Here is a 15,672-nt window from a genome sequence, read left to right on the forward strand (position 1 = left end):
ACTCAAAGCTCTTTAACTCAAGATGAAATGAAATTTTCAAAAAATAAACTCATAATGCTCGCTCAAAAAACATTGCTTAACAACGCAGCGGCCAAAGACGCAGCTATCACCGCAGACCCACCGCCTCTCGTCCAAGTGAAAGTCAGAATCGACAACGTAGCCGATACCACGCCAATCAGCACAACAATCGCCGTGATCCAGAGCTTTACCAATGAAGGCTATGCATGAGGTTCCACAGCATAAGGTTTTGCCCAAAATTCCTCAACATGACCGTTATCCGGAGGATAGAAGTGGTCACTCGACACAAATATTGTGTTAATTTTTGGCTAAAAGCCACGTCGTACGGTCATGCACCTCAATGGCCAGTTGTCACAGGTGTGACAGATTTCACCACACCTTACTCCATCCACCCAATCTAAGAATAACCCAATAAGGTAACAACACAACTCAACAACATCAGCCTCGACCCAAAAGAAAGCGACCAAACGTCAATTCTGTCATCCATCGCCCACAACATGACCAACCACAAAATGCCCAATCTGCTCTATCCGCCATCCAACATCCAGCACCAACCCAGTCCGCCACGCTCACAGCACCCTATCAACAAAAAATAATTGAAGCTATAAAGTCATTGGCCAACGTACTCTGCACTAACACTAACGGACCATCTGTTGCCTAAAGCCAAGCTCTCGGCATGTCCAATCTTGGACAATATTTATTTTTTTATTTATTATTTTTTATTAAAATGAATTTTATATTATATTGAATTTTTATATTAATTGTTATTATTATAAGATTATTTGCATTTAAGATAAATTGAATTATTATGAATTATTAAATGAACCGTATTATCTTAACATTGTAAAGTAATCTTGTAATTAGTAATTAGTATTCGGTACAATTGAATTGTTATTTGTTCTAAATATTCGCTGAATTGCCATTTATGTTCTAAACCTAAGTTTCACGTTTCTTATAATTTAAATAAAACGTCACTTGTAATTCATCACTCGTTGAGTTTAAGTTTAAAAACTCCCCCGCTCTTTAATATTATTTCTCTACTCAGTGCTGTGAACAAAACATAAAACAAAAATATAAAAAAACTTTAATTCTACTTATTGGCCCTGCAGAACAAAAGGTGAGTTTCCTCATTCCCCAAAACTCTTAATCTTTTACTAAAAAGGAAAGAAATATTTTATTAATTTCCGGCTTCCTTTCTTTTCTTTTTCCCCGCACCGCACATAATTATAATAACGCGAACGAGAGTTATTATAATTATTTCAAACTTCTTGCAGATTGCTCCTTGTTTTCCCCCACTCTACCAGTCTACAGAAGTCAACTTCAGTTTATTTCAGTTATAAAAGAAACGAAAATCAGTTTGAAATAAACTTAAGGAAAAATCAAGAATACTTAAATAATTAATTAAATAAAAAAATCGTATTTTAAGAAAATAATTGGATAAATGGTTAGGGCTAAAGGGAATTATTGTCTATGGAGGTAGTTATGCCCGATAGTTTCCGTTAAAACTGGTTGATATTGTTGGTGACTGATAAGATTTGGCCGAGAGGATAGTGGTACAGTAGTTTTCGTTTATAGTCATCAATGTTATAGTCACATTAGTTATATTGTTAATTTTATTACATTTAAATGTCTCTGTCGAACAATTTCATATAAAAAGATTACTTTATAGTCCATTTTTCATATAAGCACTTTTCACATATATGCCATCTACCCGTGGCTTTAAAAGTCATGTTATATGAAAAAACTTCTCGATAATGTCACACACGAAATTTTTTCTTTTTGACAGAAAAATGTATCGTAAATTAACTAGTAACGATCCAAATGAAGACTTTTTTGTTGAAGAACGAAATTAAATGGAGAAGTTTTTGTTGAAGATTAACGAAATTCTAAATGCAATAAATATTTTGCGACATTTTTGCTTAGAGCAAGACATAAATTCAAATTTTTTATTTGAAAACAAAAAAAAAAAAAAAAAAGAAATAGAAGATGCAACTGTAACCAACATCCTCAAGCTAAAACAGACTACAGTTATAGATTTTTTAAATAATATGAAACATATTTTTATACCCTCCACCACCATCAGTGGTGATAGAGGGTATATATAAGTTTGTCATTCCGTGTGTAACACCAAGAAATATTCATTTGAGACCCAACAACGTATATATTCTATCAAATTCTGAGTCGATCTAACTATGTCCGTCTGTCTGGTTAAAACACGCTCACGTTAAAACTAAGCAAATTAAATCAACCAATTTCACTGAAAATATTCATTGTTATCCTAAGCGGTTTGGTATTGAAAATCGGCAAAATCGGTTCACAATGTTAAATGTTATAAGTAAAAATATCAGACTTCCTCAAAAAAATTAAGATTTTTTTCGTCGTTTTCTCAGAAATTACAAAAGATAATTCGAATTTTTTTAACATGTTGTTTTAATTAATTATGTTGAAAACTAAAATAAAAAATAAAACTTCCCATAGCCCCCATAGCTCCCATATAAGGCCCACTTCCGAAAATCAGTAAAACGCGCGTATTTCACTGATAAATAAAGCTATCGAGATAAAATTCGACACCAATATGTTTTGTGTATGTATCAATCCATATAAGGTCAACATCCGAAAATCACTTAAAGGCACATATTTTATTAAATAATAAAGCTATAAGTGCAAAATTCGACGTGAATATGTTTTATATATATAAATCATTATACGATAACTAACATTTTCAAAAATAAATTAAATGGACAATTTCATTGACAGTAAATGTTATTGCGATAAAATTTAACTTGATATGTATTGTGTATATATAAATCAGTATACGGAATTTTGTCCGGGTAGGTCCATAAATAGTCATAGGTCCTATATAAGGTTCACTTCTGAAAATCACTTAATACCACATAATTCATTATTAAATGATTATATCCGGATAAAATTCGACATGATCATATTCTGTGTATTGATAAATCATTCTGCTAAAATGTTTTCTAATTGATCCGTTACAGGTCGTAGCTCCCATATAACGCCAACAACATCGTTTAAAAAGTCCATATCCGAAAATAACCTACAATAACTTTTTTTGAGATCTAATTACTAAATGATAGTACCATCACTATGGAAACAAAACTTATGCCGAGTTAGCTAAATGTAGATAGTTAAATGGGTTTTAATAAAAAGTAACTTGTTTAATTTAATAAACTTATGTAAATAATATTTATTTCTTTAATAAACATGAATTTTTAATTTTTTAATATTCACAAAAATTTAATATACAGTGGACGTCCACTAGTACGAATTATATAGTGTCAGGCCCTTTCGTAATACCGAAAAATTCGTATTATTGAACAACACATTTTGTATGTTTAAATTCAAATAATACACATAAAATATTGGATTTTATTTATTTTTGTTTTATTTTTCATGAAAAATTACATAACGGAACAAAATATAATAAATGTTTATTATTTTAAATAAATTTCTTGTACATAAACAGGCATAAAAGGGACATATTTACGTATATGAATTGTTAATTTTGATAGTATCGTGAGTCCAATGGTTGAAATGAGATATATGTAGAAGGTTTTAAATTTTAATGTTTTTAAAAAGATGTCTGCCAAAGACAATTTGCAATTTACATATGTGTTCTAAAATGTATTAAAATGTTCAGATTACATAAAACTTTTATTAGAAACTTGAATGGAATATACCACAATTCTCTAATTTATAATTTTCTCTTAAAAATTAGAATAGTTATCCTTAAACCCATTGTTTGGAATGTGGAGTCACACTACTTTCAAAATTAACAGTTCATACATACATATGTATATAAATATCATTTTACTTATTAAAAAATCCATCCAAATGATTCTTACGGCTTTTTCAATAACAGCGCTTTTGAGGCTTCAATATTGTTCTCAGCAGAGTTATTGTCGGGAACTAATAAAATACTTTCCTCATTGGCGTTATCATCCAATTTAATTTCTTCTCTTGGGTCATCAAAATTCCAATAAAATAAATTAATAACACTAAATAATTGTTGATTTGTAAATATACATGCAGTAAATTGTGTGTATAGGATTTTTAAAAATACAAAACACTTGTAATAAATACAAAAAAACTTCAAAATTACTGAGCTTAAGATGAATGATACCGAAATAATAAAATAAAAACATAATAAAAACTTCATTCAAACGTAAATAAAACCAAAATTCCCATAAAAAATGCGTTATTCGTACTATCGAACAGAAAAATTGTGACTTTATTCGTACTATAGAGTAGACAATGCAACAATTTTGCCATTCGTATTATTGGATATTCGTAATAAAGAGTATACGTACTATTGGACGTCCACTGTATACGAATTTTTTTAAGAGCACATTGTGGCATATACAAAAATTTTGTTTATATTCACTTTAGGGATATAGTCCTCAATTTGTCTGCAATTAAGGGTTGTGACTATAAGCGAAAAGTACGTATTTGGTAGATTTCCGTTAAAGCTAGTAGGTTTGTCTGAGAGTATTTTCAGGAGTTTTTAGTTATAGCTGGGACTGTATGTTCTGGCTGGGAGTATTGTTATAGCTGATAAGTTTTAGTATATCCGTGGGTATTTCTGACAAGCATGAACAAGCATGGTGACACAATGAAAAATATTGGATATTGGTGGGAATCCGAGAAAAGAAGTTATAATATGTTCCAATTTCGTCAACGTGGTATTTGAAACCAAAAGTATGTAACAGGTAACGGTTCCGTGGTACACGTGGGTTTCGGGAATGACAAGCCCCGAAACTGTATAATGTAACCGTAACCTGTTAAACAGAAGAAGAATAAAAAGAACTGGTATTATTTAAACTTTTTTCTGTGTGGATTGTTAGGTTCCCAAAAGTAGCGCAAGCACCCCAAAATCGGTACTCATTTTCTCCAAATTTACCAGCACTCCTGAAGTATGATGCAATATCAAATATAACCTTAATAAGTTTTATAGGATCTTAAATGTCTCTATCAAATTCCATAAGAATCGGTCTATATTATATCCAAGCGTCCATAAATAACTTGCTTAAAATCATATATAGATATGAAATTCTCGCAAATTTCATAGGATCTAAAAACCATTTCAGAATTGTATGTGGTTCGTTCATAGTTGACCCTATCCTCTATATAAATCCTCTTTCAGCAAATAAATTTATTCTCAATAAATTATTAAAACATTTTAGTATTATGATACATTCGAAAAAATTATTTATTTTAAAACATCCTTCTTAGAACTCGGTCCGTGATCCAAACCATTAAGATCGTATTCCGAAAATACAACCGATACACTATAATAAAGTTTTAGCATAAATCTAATAAATGAGCAAATCTTAGAAAAACGTGTTGTGTTGGTGCGTATGTAAGGTTCGGCATTCCCGAACTTTACCTGTTTTTACATGTTCATACATTTTTATTTCATTGTATATTTTAAATATTAATGATTTTTTTTTTTTTTTTTCAAAAAATGTTTTTGGAAGATATCAGCCTTTTTAGCATGTAGTCACTACATTGCACAGTAGGAAATGGTGGAATAGAAGCTGATCATAAATACTTTTTATAAAATGCTAAATTTTGACATATTTTTTTTTCATAGTAAAGCTAAGACATTGTGTAATATAAAAATATTGGAGAAATCCAACTGGCATAACTATCCTAAAATATTGATCAAATGTGAAGGATTTCAAATACAATATTTTTGAGCTTTAAAATAGCCACTTTTAAGGTCATTATTTTCGATGATACAGTATTTGCCGGAAAATATTTTTATTAATATTAGATAGAGTATTTTGTTTAGATATTTATTAAGTCATAATCTTTAAATATTTTGTATTTAATGTTCTATTTATGAAGTATTAAGTTTTTGGTGGAGTATACGTTTTAAGCTCCCCTTGCCTCCGCGTTAAAATTAACATAAAATGAAAGCTTAATGTATTGTGTATTAAATTTAATAAATTTAATTTGCGGCGGTCTGCGGCTGCAGTCAGGGGAAATAAAACCCTTTAGAAGTCACAAATTTATTTTTAAAATTGAATATATATTGTATTTTATATATCGATATCTATGGTATTTTAGTCCCATTTAATAAAGCTAATTGAGGAGAATGTTTGTATAATATGCAAATGTGCAATTTCGGTCCACGTTTTCTCATAGCCAAGAAAGTGCCTCGGCGGAAAACAGTTTTAACAGCCATAACTGGTTTAGAAATACCAGTATAGCTTTCAAATTCCACATAAGCAAGTTTTATATGAAGCAAAATCTCTCTAGCAAATTTTACGAGGATCACGCCATTATTGATCCTACCCCCATAAAAGTCCCCTTTATAAAATGACTTTTAAGCTCATTATTGACTTAAAAATAAGAGTACAGCGACGAAATTCGACATAAACAAGTTTTGTACAAGTTAAAATTTCTCTACAAATTTATGAAGGTGGTCTATAATTGACCATACCCCCCATATAAGTCCTCCTTCAAAAAATGTGTAATTAGCGTAAAATTTAGGCTTAAAATTACGAGTATAGCGATGAAACTCGACATAAACAAGATTTGTATGAATCGAAATCGTTCTACAAAATTTTACGAGGATCACCACATAACTGGCCCTACCACCCAAGGTCTCCTACAAAAAAATGACTTTAAAGCTCATTATTATAATTACTTACATATGGTCAGATAAGTAAGTACTTTATTTTGAGTTTTCACACACACACACAGAAATCTTTTCCGTGAAAACCATTATTGGACACGCAATAAAAGTAGAGCTGTTGTGAGTACGATAGCGAATTAAACAACAAGAAGCCCGGCCCTTATTCTGTGTGAACAATTTTTTTTTTGTTTAAAACAAAACAGCTTTTTAACTCCTTATTTATAAGTACTTATATAAGTAGTGATTTGTAAGAGAGCGTGGTAAGTACTTGCCTCCAATGTCATGACCGTGTTAAAATAATGAGTTAAAATGCTATTGAATAAGTAGTGAAAAGCTTTTAACTCATTACTTTTCAATATAAGTTTTTGCTGGGTAATGGTAGGTTTTTATTTATTCTCAATTCATTTATATGTATAAATTGAATTTAGTTAAAACTTATTTCTATATAAGGGGTTAATAATATGAATTGTTCATTAATGCATTACATTCGAAAAGAAATATTACCACAAAACTTTTGTTCAAACTGTTGCAATCAAAATATTAAATTTCAAACATATATTACCAAGCAACCATTAAATTTTCGAAACTCACATTAATATATATGATCAGAAATGTTGTCAAAATTGTTGGTGTAAAACTTTAGGAATTTATCTCTAACAGATAAATAGTTACAGATTTATGATCAGAAAACGACAAAAATTTCGCGCTGTGCATTGTAGTGACACCATATTCTAAACAACCTTACCCTTTTCGATTTTGATAAAATTAGGTACACACATTTTTGTATCAATTCAAATTCATTACGGTTTAGATTTTATCAAGGTTCAAATTTTTTAAGATGATGACATCAAACAACGTCCTTTAGTCAAAGATATCTCAAAAAAGGTACCTTACATTTTCTTTATTCCCTCATATAAGATTGCTTATAGTGTTTTAAATAAAATATAAAAATTTCAGAATGAGACAATGCACAGTGGGAGAAATGGCCAATCTGGTGTCGCTTTAAGGAAATTTTAAATTTGAGAATTCTGAAATTTTTTTTTAATTTTCTGGTAACTAAGAAAACAAGTGATTTTTCATTTTTTTATTTCATTTTACTCGCAATATTCACACATTAGTGAGCTTTCAAACTTTGCATATTTTTTAGCAATTGAATTCATTATTTTTTCACTTTTTTACAGTTTAAGTTTGATTACACATAAAATCTTAAGTTTAGATTTTTTTATTTGGATTACACAGTGGGGCAGAATGGAAATTTTTTGGAAATAAATCTGGCATTTCTAAACGGCTGATCCGATCGGGATAAAATTTGGCGTGAGCGTAGCCAAGGAGTATTCGAGTTTAAGTTTTGAAGATGAACCCTGCAGATGCCCCAGGGACGGCGCTGTGGCGGCTCAAAGTAGGGTACCTACGACATGTAAAATTTTTAAACTCGTGCCATTTTTTTGTTTTTCACCCAAATACAAAGATTTTTATACTTTGTGAAAGCGCTCGACGAGATCTTGAAAAAACATGCTTGGACATACTACTTATCTCTTATAATATCCGAGTTATAGGCATTTAAAAATTTAGTGATACAAAATTTACCATACCTTGGTCCGCCTTTTTTTGAATACCGGGCGTAATTTTGGACCAAATTTTTTCTTGTTAGTTAGACAACAAAATTTCCAATAATATACAAAAAATTTCAGATCAATATTGTTTACAGATCCAAAAATATACGTTTTTTAATTTAAAAATTCAAAAAATTTTAGATTTTTGGCGTTTTTTTGCCAAAAATGTGTCTTAACTCTTTTATTAATAAAATAAAATTTTCTTTAAGAACATATAACAATTTTATAGTTTTCTAAAAGGTATCTTTACGCAGAACGCTTTGGCGTAAAAAACTTGTCCTATTTTTTGAAAATGTTGCCACTGCGTCCTTCCGAATATGACCTATTTTTTATCAAAACTTCAACTTTGGGCGACATGTTCTAAAATCCCAAAGCTGGGATCAGAAAACTGAAAGCAGTTTGGAAACCTCAATATGTTTTCTATTTACTCCAAAAGTATTTTCCCAGCCCTGAAAGAAATGTGGACCCTATGGGCAAAAAAGTAAAAAATCCCATTTTTGGGATTTTCATTCCTATTTTTGGGAATTGCGGGATGCCCTTTGACCTTTTCAACTTTTGCATATTCTTATTTGAAATGACAAATTTAACAAGCGTTGAAAATTTCATTGAGTTTTGTTCATAAATAAAGATTTTGTCATATATTACATATTTGTTTAATTTCTAAAACTATGATTTATATCAAAATTTTAATAGGATCGCAGATAGCTACAACAATTTAGTCCATATTTATCCCTTAATATCATTTTTTAGTTAGATATGGAAATTCTCGACCCTTTACAAAAAATTTCAAGCCAATATCTCAATTACATTCAAAAATATGTTCATTTAAACCTGTGTCCTTTAATTTCATCTTTTTCATATTTTAGTATTAAGTATGACAGAACATATTTAAATCTTATATTTACCTATTTTCTATTTGTTTGCTTATCCTTATAATTGAAAGGGTCTATTATGCTTAAATTTTCAAAAAGTCGTTACAAATAAATTATATATAAGCCTAAATAACATTGTCCATTTCCATAATGATCGGACCACATTTGACCCTACCCCCCATACAAAGTCCCTTCATAAAATGACTTAAATATCCATAATTCCCATATAAATACTAGTGTATCGAATATATTTAGCAAAAATAACTTTAATATAAACATAAATACCCCCACCAAATTTAATGAAGATTGGCCTATGTTTGACCCTAGTCCCCATATATGGCCTTTTTCAAAAAATAAATTGTACACCATTAAATTGCCTTAATATTTAGGTATTAACGTAGAATTTAACGTAAATGCTTTAAAAATAAAAAATAAACCACGTTTTAAATATTAAAATACAAAAATAAAATAAAATATTTACATGAAAAATGTGTGTACCGAATTTCATCGAAATCGGAGAGGGTCATGTTCAAAATCCTACTTTTTGTTCGAAATTTTTTGAAATTACCTCTGAACGATTTTGTAAAGGGATATTTATATAGGCAAGGTCAAATCAAGGGCCAATTTTAAATAGTCTTTTGATTTTTTTTCACATAATACATCTCATTTAATTATGTGAAAAATTGCGACCTGTACATTATACCTGGACAGCCATCCGCACAGACGGGTAGACATGGATTAGCACTTTTTTCAACGAATTTGCACTTTTTTGACCGTCATTTTGCACTTTATCCTGTGGGAGTTCTGGCAACACAGCTTTGAAGCCATTTTTTCAAAACCGAATTAACAATTAATTTATTATTATATTATATTTATTATATTAATTTATTGGAACAAAATTGGGAGCATATCGAGGGACTATATTTAATAGTCTCTATCTGTCATTTTCATGAAAATAATATTTTGATGGCATAATATCCAGCAAACTATCCCGCATTTCAAAAAAAAAAAATATTTTTTGGCAATTTTACAGCAATTTTTAAATTTCTCTATCTTAAAAAAAGAAAAATTCTGAATGCAAAACTCTCTATCTTATCCAAAAATTGCTTCAAACTCTATCATTTTGGATAATTTTCTGTTGCAAAACAAGTTATTACTAATTTGGACATGCTGAATCGGTCTAATAGTTTTCGAGATATCGCTCATTATGATACTAATTTGATTAATTTTATTGCCGTGGTTAACCATATAACATTGGATTTGGACGAAAACCTTATAATCTGTTCCTTTTTCAACAATTTGGTTTATATTACTTCATTAAATTGCATAAATTATAGTATTTATTGATATTAAATCAAATAAAAAATTTCTATGAAAAACTCTCTATCTGAAGAATGTAAAAAAATTCGTAGAAGAAAAAGCTCTATCTGATATAAATTTATGAATAATTTTGCAAATAATGCAAAATTTAAAATTATCTTTATATAACGATTTAGAAATAATATGGTCGTCAAAAATATATTGTAGAAAATAAAAAATCTTCACGAACTAGCAAAATAAACAGTCTTTTTGCTCACCTGAAAACTTGTGTTATTTTAGATAGAGTCAATTGAATATAGTCTCTTGATATAGGCTATTCAAATCCAAAATTTTATTTTAATTGAACAATTAGTCTTGTAGATATTAACGATTAAAAATTGTTCGATTTTGGTGGGTTCAACTTTTTTTAATCAATTGTTAAATATATTTTTTGTACTTACTTAAATGCATAAAAATGAGAAACAGATTTTGAAGGACATGTTGAATTAAGAGCACTAGATCCAACTGATGGTACGTTTGATAATTCATTATTGCTTTGACTGGTTGCTATACAAATTGGGCGCGTAGAATCTTTATTAACTTCCTGGCAGTGCTGATTTGAATGGATTTGATTTGAGTTTGCCTTTGATATGAGATCTAACGGAGGTTCTTTTTTGCTGTTAAATTCTGAAACATTTTGCTGCTGAGTTACCGAAGATGGAATTATTGCAGGACCAATATTCGTGTTTAAGGTATTTTTTGTAGGTTGCTCTGAAGTTGGTGGCGTTATAAATTGTTGTTGCTGATAAAATTGATATACTCCATAGTTACCAAGTGTTGTCGATATGTTACTCTGATTTGAATTACATGACGTTGATGATAATCCTATATCTTGAGATTTTTTAATCACGTCCGAGTTTTTTGACACTTTATCTATGTGATCTTGATCGTTTACTGGCGTAGAATCATCTGATATATCACTATAAGCTGGGCTTTGTACATCGTCACGGGATGATATATTGCATGTGTTTAATTCAATGGGATCATAATCAGCAGGCGATGGAGATTTTCGGCCTTTTTTGGGCTTTGGTGTAGCTGAACTCGCTAATACAGTTTTAATATTCGGCTGATTTATATGTAGTTGTGATGATTTTTCTGGAGTATCACTACATGTTTCTTTGTTTGAATCTTGTTGGCCAGGTATGCATTTCTCTGATGATCCTGTAGGACTACTTTCAGACTCAATTGATTCTACTTGATTCAAAGCTTCATTAGAACGATTATTAGAAAACAACCCGGAACCATTATTTTTACAATCCCCTTGTCCAAAACGCAGAACTCCAGATTTTCCTTAAAATATTAAAAGAATGTTTATTTTATTAACAAACATCAAAATCGTATTAATTTTCTACATTTTAAAACCTTACATACAGTGTGAATCAATTAAAAAATAAATTTTATTTTAACATTTATTTCAGTGAAAATGTTGTTACCTTATTATTGACTAGCTATACCCAGTGTCATTCACTACCCTCATCGTAATGTAATAAAATAAATATTGTTGTAAATGTATATACACTCCCGCTCACTTAAATAGGTTCACTGTTTTGTTTACATTCAAATTAATATTTTGCAAAAAATAATGGACTAATTGGTTACATTAAAATTTTAATTAATTCCATGATGTCTTATATATCACTTAATAACCGATTTTTAATAATTTTTTTTTCTAAAATACTACGTTTTTGAACAATATTTTTTGGCTCATTTGAATAGGTTCGTCGTCTTTAATTGACAAAAACAACAACAAATTGCATTTTTCATGAAACTTTTTTATTTTATAAATATTTTTACAAAGTTTTAGAAAAGATTTACTAAGGAACATATCCGCCGTTACTTGATATAACTCCGAAAATTCGAGATGATAAAGAGTTATAAAGATTATTAAGTAATGGCAAGGAAATTTCGGTCCAAGCCTTTTTAGTTCCTTCAATTTAGGCTTCTTTTATGTCGTACTGTCTGCCCGACCTATACACATTACGAGAAAGAATATCCGAAACGTTTTCAATAATAAATAGGTGAGAAGATTATGAAGGCCACTTCAAAATTTTTACATTCTGGCTTCAAATACACACTTTTACAGCCCTGGCGGTATGGATCGGGGCATTATATTTTTGAAATATCCACGGCAATGTTTCAAAGATATCCGAAAATGTAAAAAACGGGTTTCCAGTGTGGCATTATAATTATTACAATTCTTACTAGATGAAAGAAATTTAAGCTCACATGTTTCATGACACGAAATTGCCCCCCACTACATCCCATATCCTCAACAGCTATGCAACGACTCAGGAAGAGCTCTTCCTTTCAAAAATCATAAGAATAATGATTATATCGATCTGGACCTTCTAAATTAAACATTTTTCATCCGAAAAAACAAGATGTTGATATAGCTTTTTATAACCATGTGCTCACGTGCAAACTGAAGAGGATTTCTCTTTACGAGTGGCAATTGGAGTGGCTTTTATTAATTTTTTAATATTTCTAAAGCCTTGGCCCTTCTTACAATTCGTTTTAGTGTAGCTAGGTTTGCTGTAACATCCACTTTTTCTCTAATTTTTGCTACAGAATCACTTGACTTGTAGGCAAATTTTATGAAATCTCTTCTGTCCGCTTTTGTTTTGACTCTATATGTAGTTCCATTTATGCTTTCTTAATATTAACTGTTTTCTTATACAATTGCGAATAACATTCTGAATTTGAAATTTTTTTTTGCCAAATTCCTGTGATTTTGGACAGTTTCCAAAAACGCTTGAATTTTGTCATTTTATTATTTAGTTAATGCCTTACCGCAACCTATTTCTTAAATAGGTTGCGGTAAGGCATTACCGCATATAGACAATATAGAATATAGACAATATATCTGTGAATAAATACAATATAGACAATATATCTGTGAATATATTGTCTATATTCACAGACACTAGAATATGAATGGATTTTACTCACTGCCAGCAGTAAACTGATTTTATTCTGATTGAACCTAATCAAGTGAGACAAAAAAATATGGCTAAAAAACGTAGTATGTTAGAAAAAAAATTATTAAAATCCGCTATTAGGTATTGCGCTAATTTTTGTCTCACTAGTGATACCTAAGACATCATGTTATTATTTAGAATTTTAATATTACTAATTAGTCCATTAGTTTTTGCAAAAAATTAATTTGAATGTAATCAACACAGTGAACCTATTGAAGTGAGCGGGAGTGTATGTATATAAATTATATAATTATAGATTTTCATACACGTTTTTAGGTTCAATATTAAAAACCTATGAAAGTCCCCTTTCAATAAGGACCTTATAAGTATGATTTTATGATTCTAGTCCCAATATTATAGAAAATTAAAAAAAAAACAGTCGAAGAATGCAAAACTACCAGATATAGATTTTCATTAAATCAGGATTTTCAACCAGAAATTCCTCTCAAACAGATTTTTATACAATCAGGTTGTTCAAGTTCAAATCGTCAGTAAAGATACGTTGCCAAAATTTTATGAGAATCGGTCCATTCAAAATTTTATGACAATCGGTCCATAATTGACCCTACCCCACATATAAGGTCCCTCTCAGAAAACGACAATAACACTGACAACATGCTTCAAAATGATAGCAATGGAACGAATTTTGACATAAATAAGTTTTAGAGGAACCTAAATTTCAATACTAAATTTTATGATGATCGGTCCAATATTAGCCCAACCCTTATATATGGTTCCCTTTAAAAATTAAACTCGACTTAAAGGTTTCCGGGAACTAAAATCTCTCTGCCAAATTTTATGGAGATCGACCCATAATTGACCCCACCCCCCATTTAAGGTTCCTCTCAGAAAATTACTTTACAGTTCATAATTTGCTTCAAAACTCTAATATATCAACAAAATTGACATAAACATGTTTTATAGAAACTAAAATCTCTCTGCAAAATATTAGGAGAATCGGTCCATAATTGGTTCTGCAACCATATTTTATTCTGTCAGAATCAAAAGATGTAAAAAATGTCTTTCAATGTTTTCTTTTGAAAAAAAAAAAAATAATATTGAAAACCTAAATAGATATTAAAGAATAACAATTTTAACAGATATATTTGACAGCTTTTTTTCCTGACAGTATTAAATAAAAAAAATACAAAGGATCACGAAATGAAAAACATCGGAATGAAATTCTGCGACAGACCTATATATAACCTTTATATATGATAAATCAGTTTAGAAAAAATCTAATAAATGATAAAATTGTTATAGCTAAAACATCGATTTATATAGTATAGGTCCACTTTCCGAAATTCACTTGAAATTTAAGACACACGATTTGATGGTGGGTATATAAGAATATTGCACTCTTACTTGTTTTTTTTTTTGTTATTGCCTTTTTGATAGTGCCAGAGTCTTCAGTTTTCCTCTTAGCAACCCCTGAGCTTAATACAGGTTTTATGTTCAATATTATAGAAAATTCATAAAGTATTAGAAAAAGAAGAAAAAAGTACCAGAAAGTGTCTTTTTATAAATTTTCATTCAATCAGGACACTGCGTGTTTAATTTTATGTTTATACATATATTCAATAGTTTAGAAACTCAATAAGTCTTACCAGTTGAAGTAGGACCTTTATTATTTAATTTCATTTATCTTAAATATTATAAAGAATTCAAAAAGTACCAGTTAAAGAACGAAATTATAGAAAAAATAGAAAACTCAAAAAATACCAAAAGGTTCCCTTTTATATGTTCTCATTTACTCTGTTCTAGGTTCTATATTATAAAAAATTTAAATGTACCAGTTAAAAAACGAAAAAGTACTACAAAGTCCCCTTTTATAGGTGTTCATTTACTCCTGCCTCTTCAAGCTTAATTTTATGCATATATTTTCATAATTCATGAATTTCAGGAAAACTGACAATTTTTGACCTCATTCATGTCTTTCAATTTCCTTCATATTATCTATATATGGGCAATTCCATACGCTTGTATGTGACATTCGCACGCCTTCAGAGTGGTATAGATTTTGTAAAATTAGGAGTAATTGGAAAACAATTTCGTCATTCTGTTCCATTTAAAGAATACTGTATTTGCAAAAGGAATCATCCCATTCGGAACCTTGTTTTCCAAAATATGGATTAAAATATGGCGATATCATACGTGACAAAAAACGG

At 29.7% G+C, this 15,672-nt stretch overlaps 1 protein-coding gene across 3 annotated transcripts in view; it reads right to left on the reverse strand.

Annotated features, from left to right (window-relative positions):
* The window catches only part of LOC119616296 (zinc finger protein 608), a 426,494-nt gene that overhangs the window by 162,188 nt on the left and 248,634 nt on the right, over positions 1-15,672 (reverse strand). For all 3 annotated transcript variants that reach the window (XM_037972641.1, XM_037972639.1, XM_037972640.1), the window contains one exon: positions 10,928-11,816. In XM_037972641.1, coding sequence (XP_037828569.1) covers positions 10,928-11,816 — 889 coding nt within the window. The remainder of the gene's footprint in view (positions 1-10,927; positions 11,817-15,672) is intronic.

The sequence above is a fragment of the Lucilia sericata genome, unplaced genomic scaffold (assembly GCF_015586225.1).
Source record: "Lucilia sericata isolate MDLA Ls3-8-SP2 unplaced genomic scaffold, ASM1558622v1 Contig000066F_arrow, whole genome shotgun sequence".
Lineage (NCBI taxonomy): Eukaryota > Metazoa > Arthropoda > Insecta > Diptera > Calliphoridae > Lucilia > Lucilia sericata.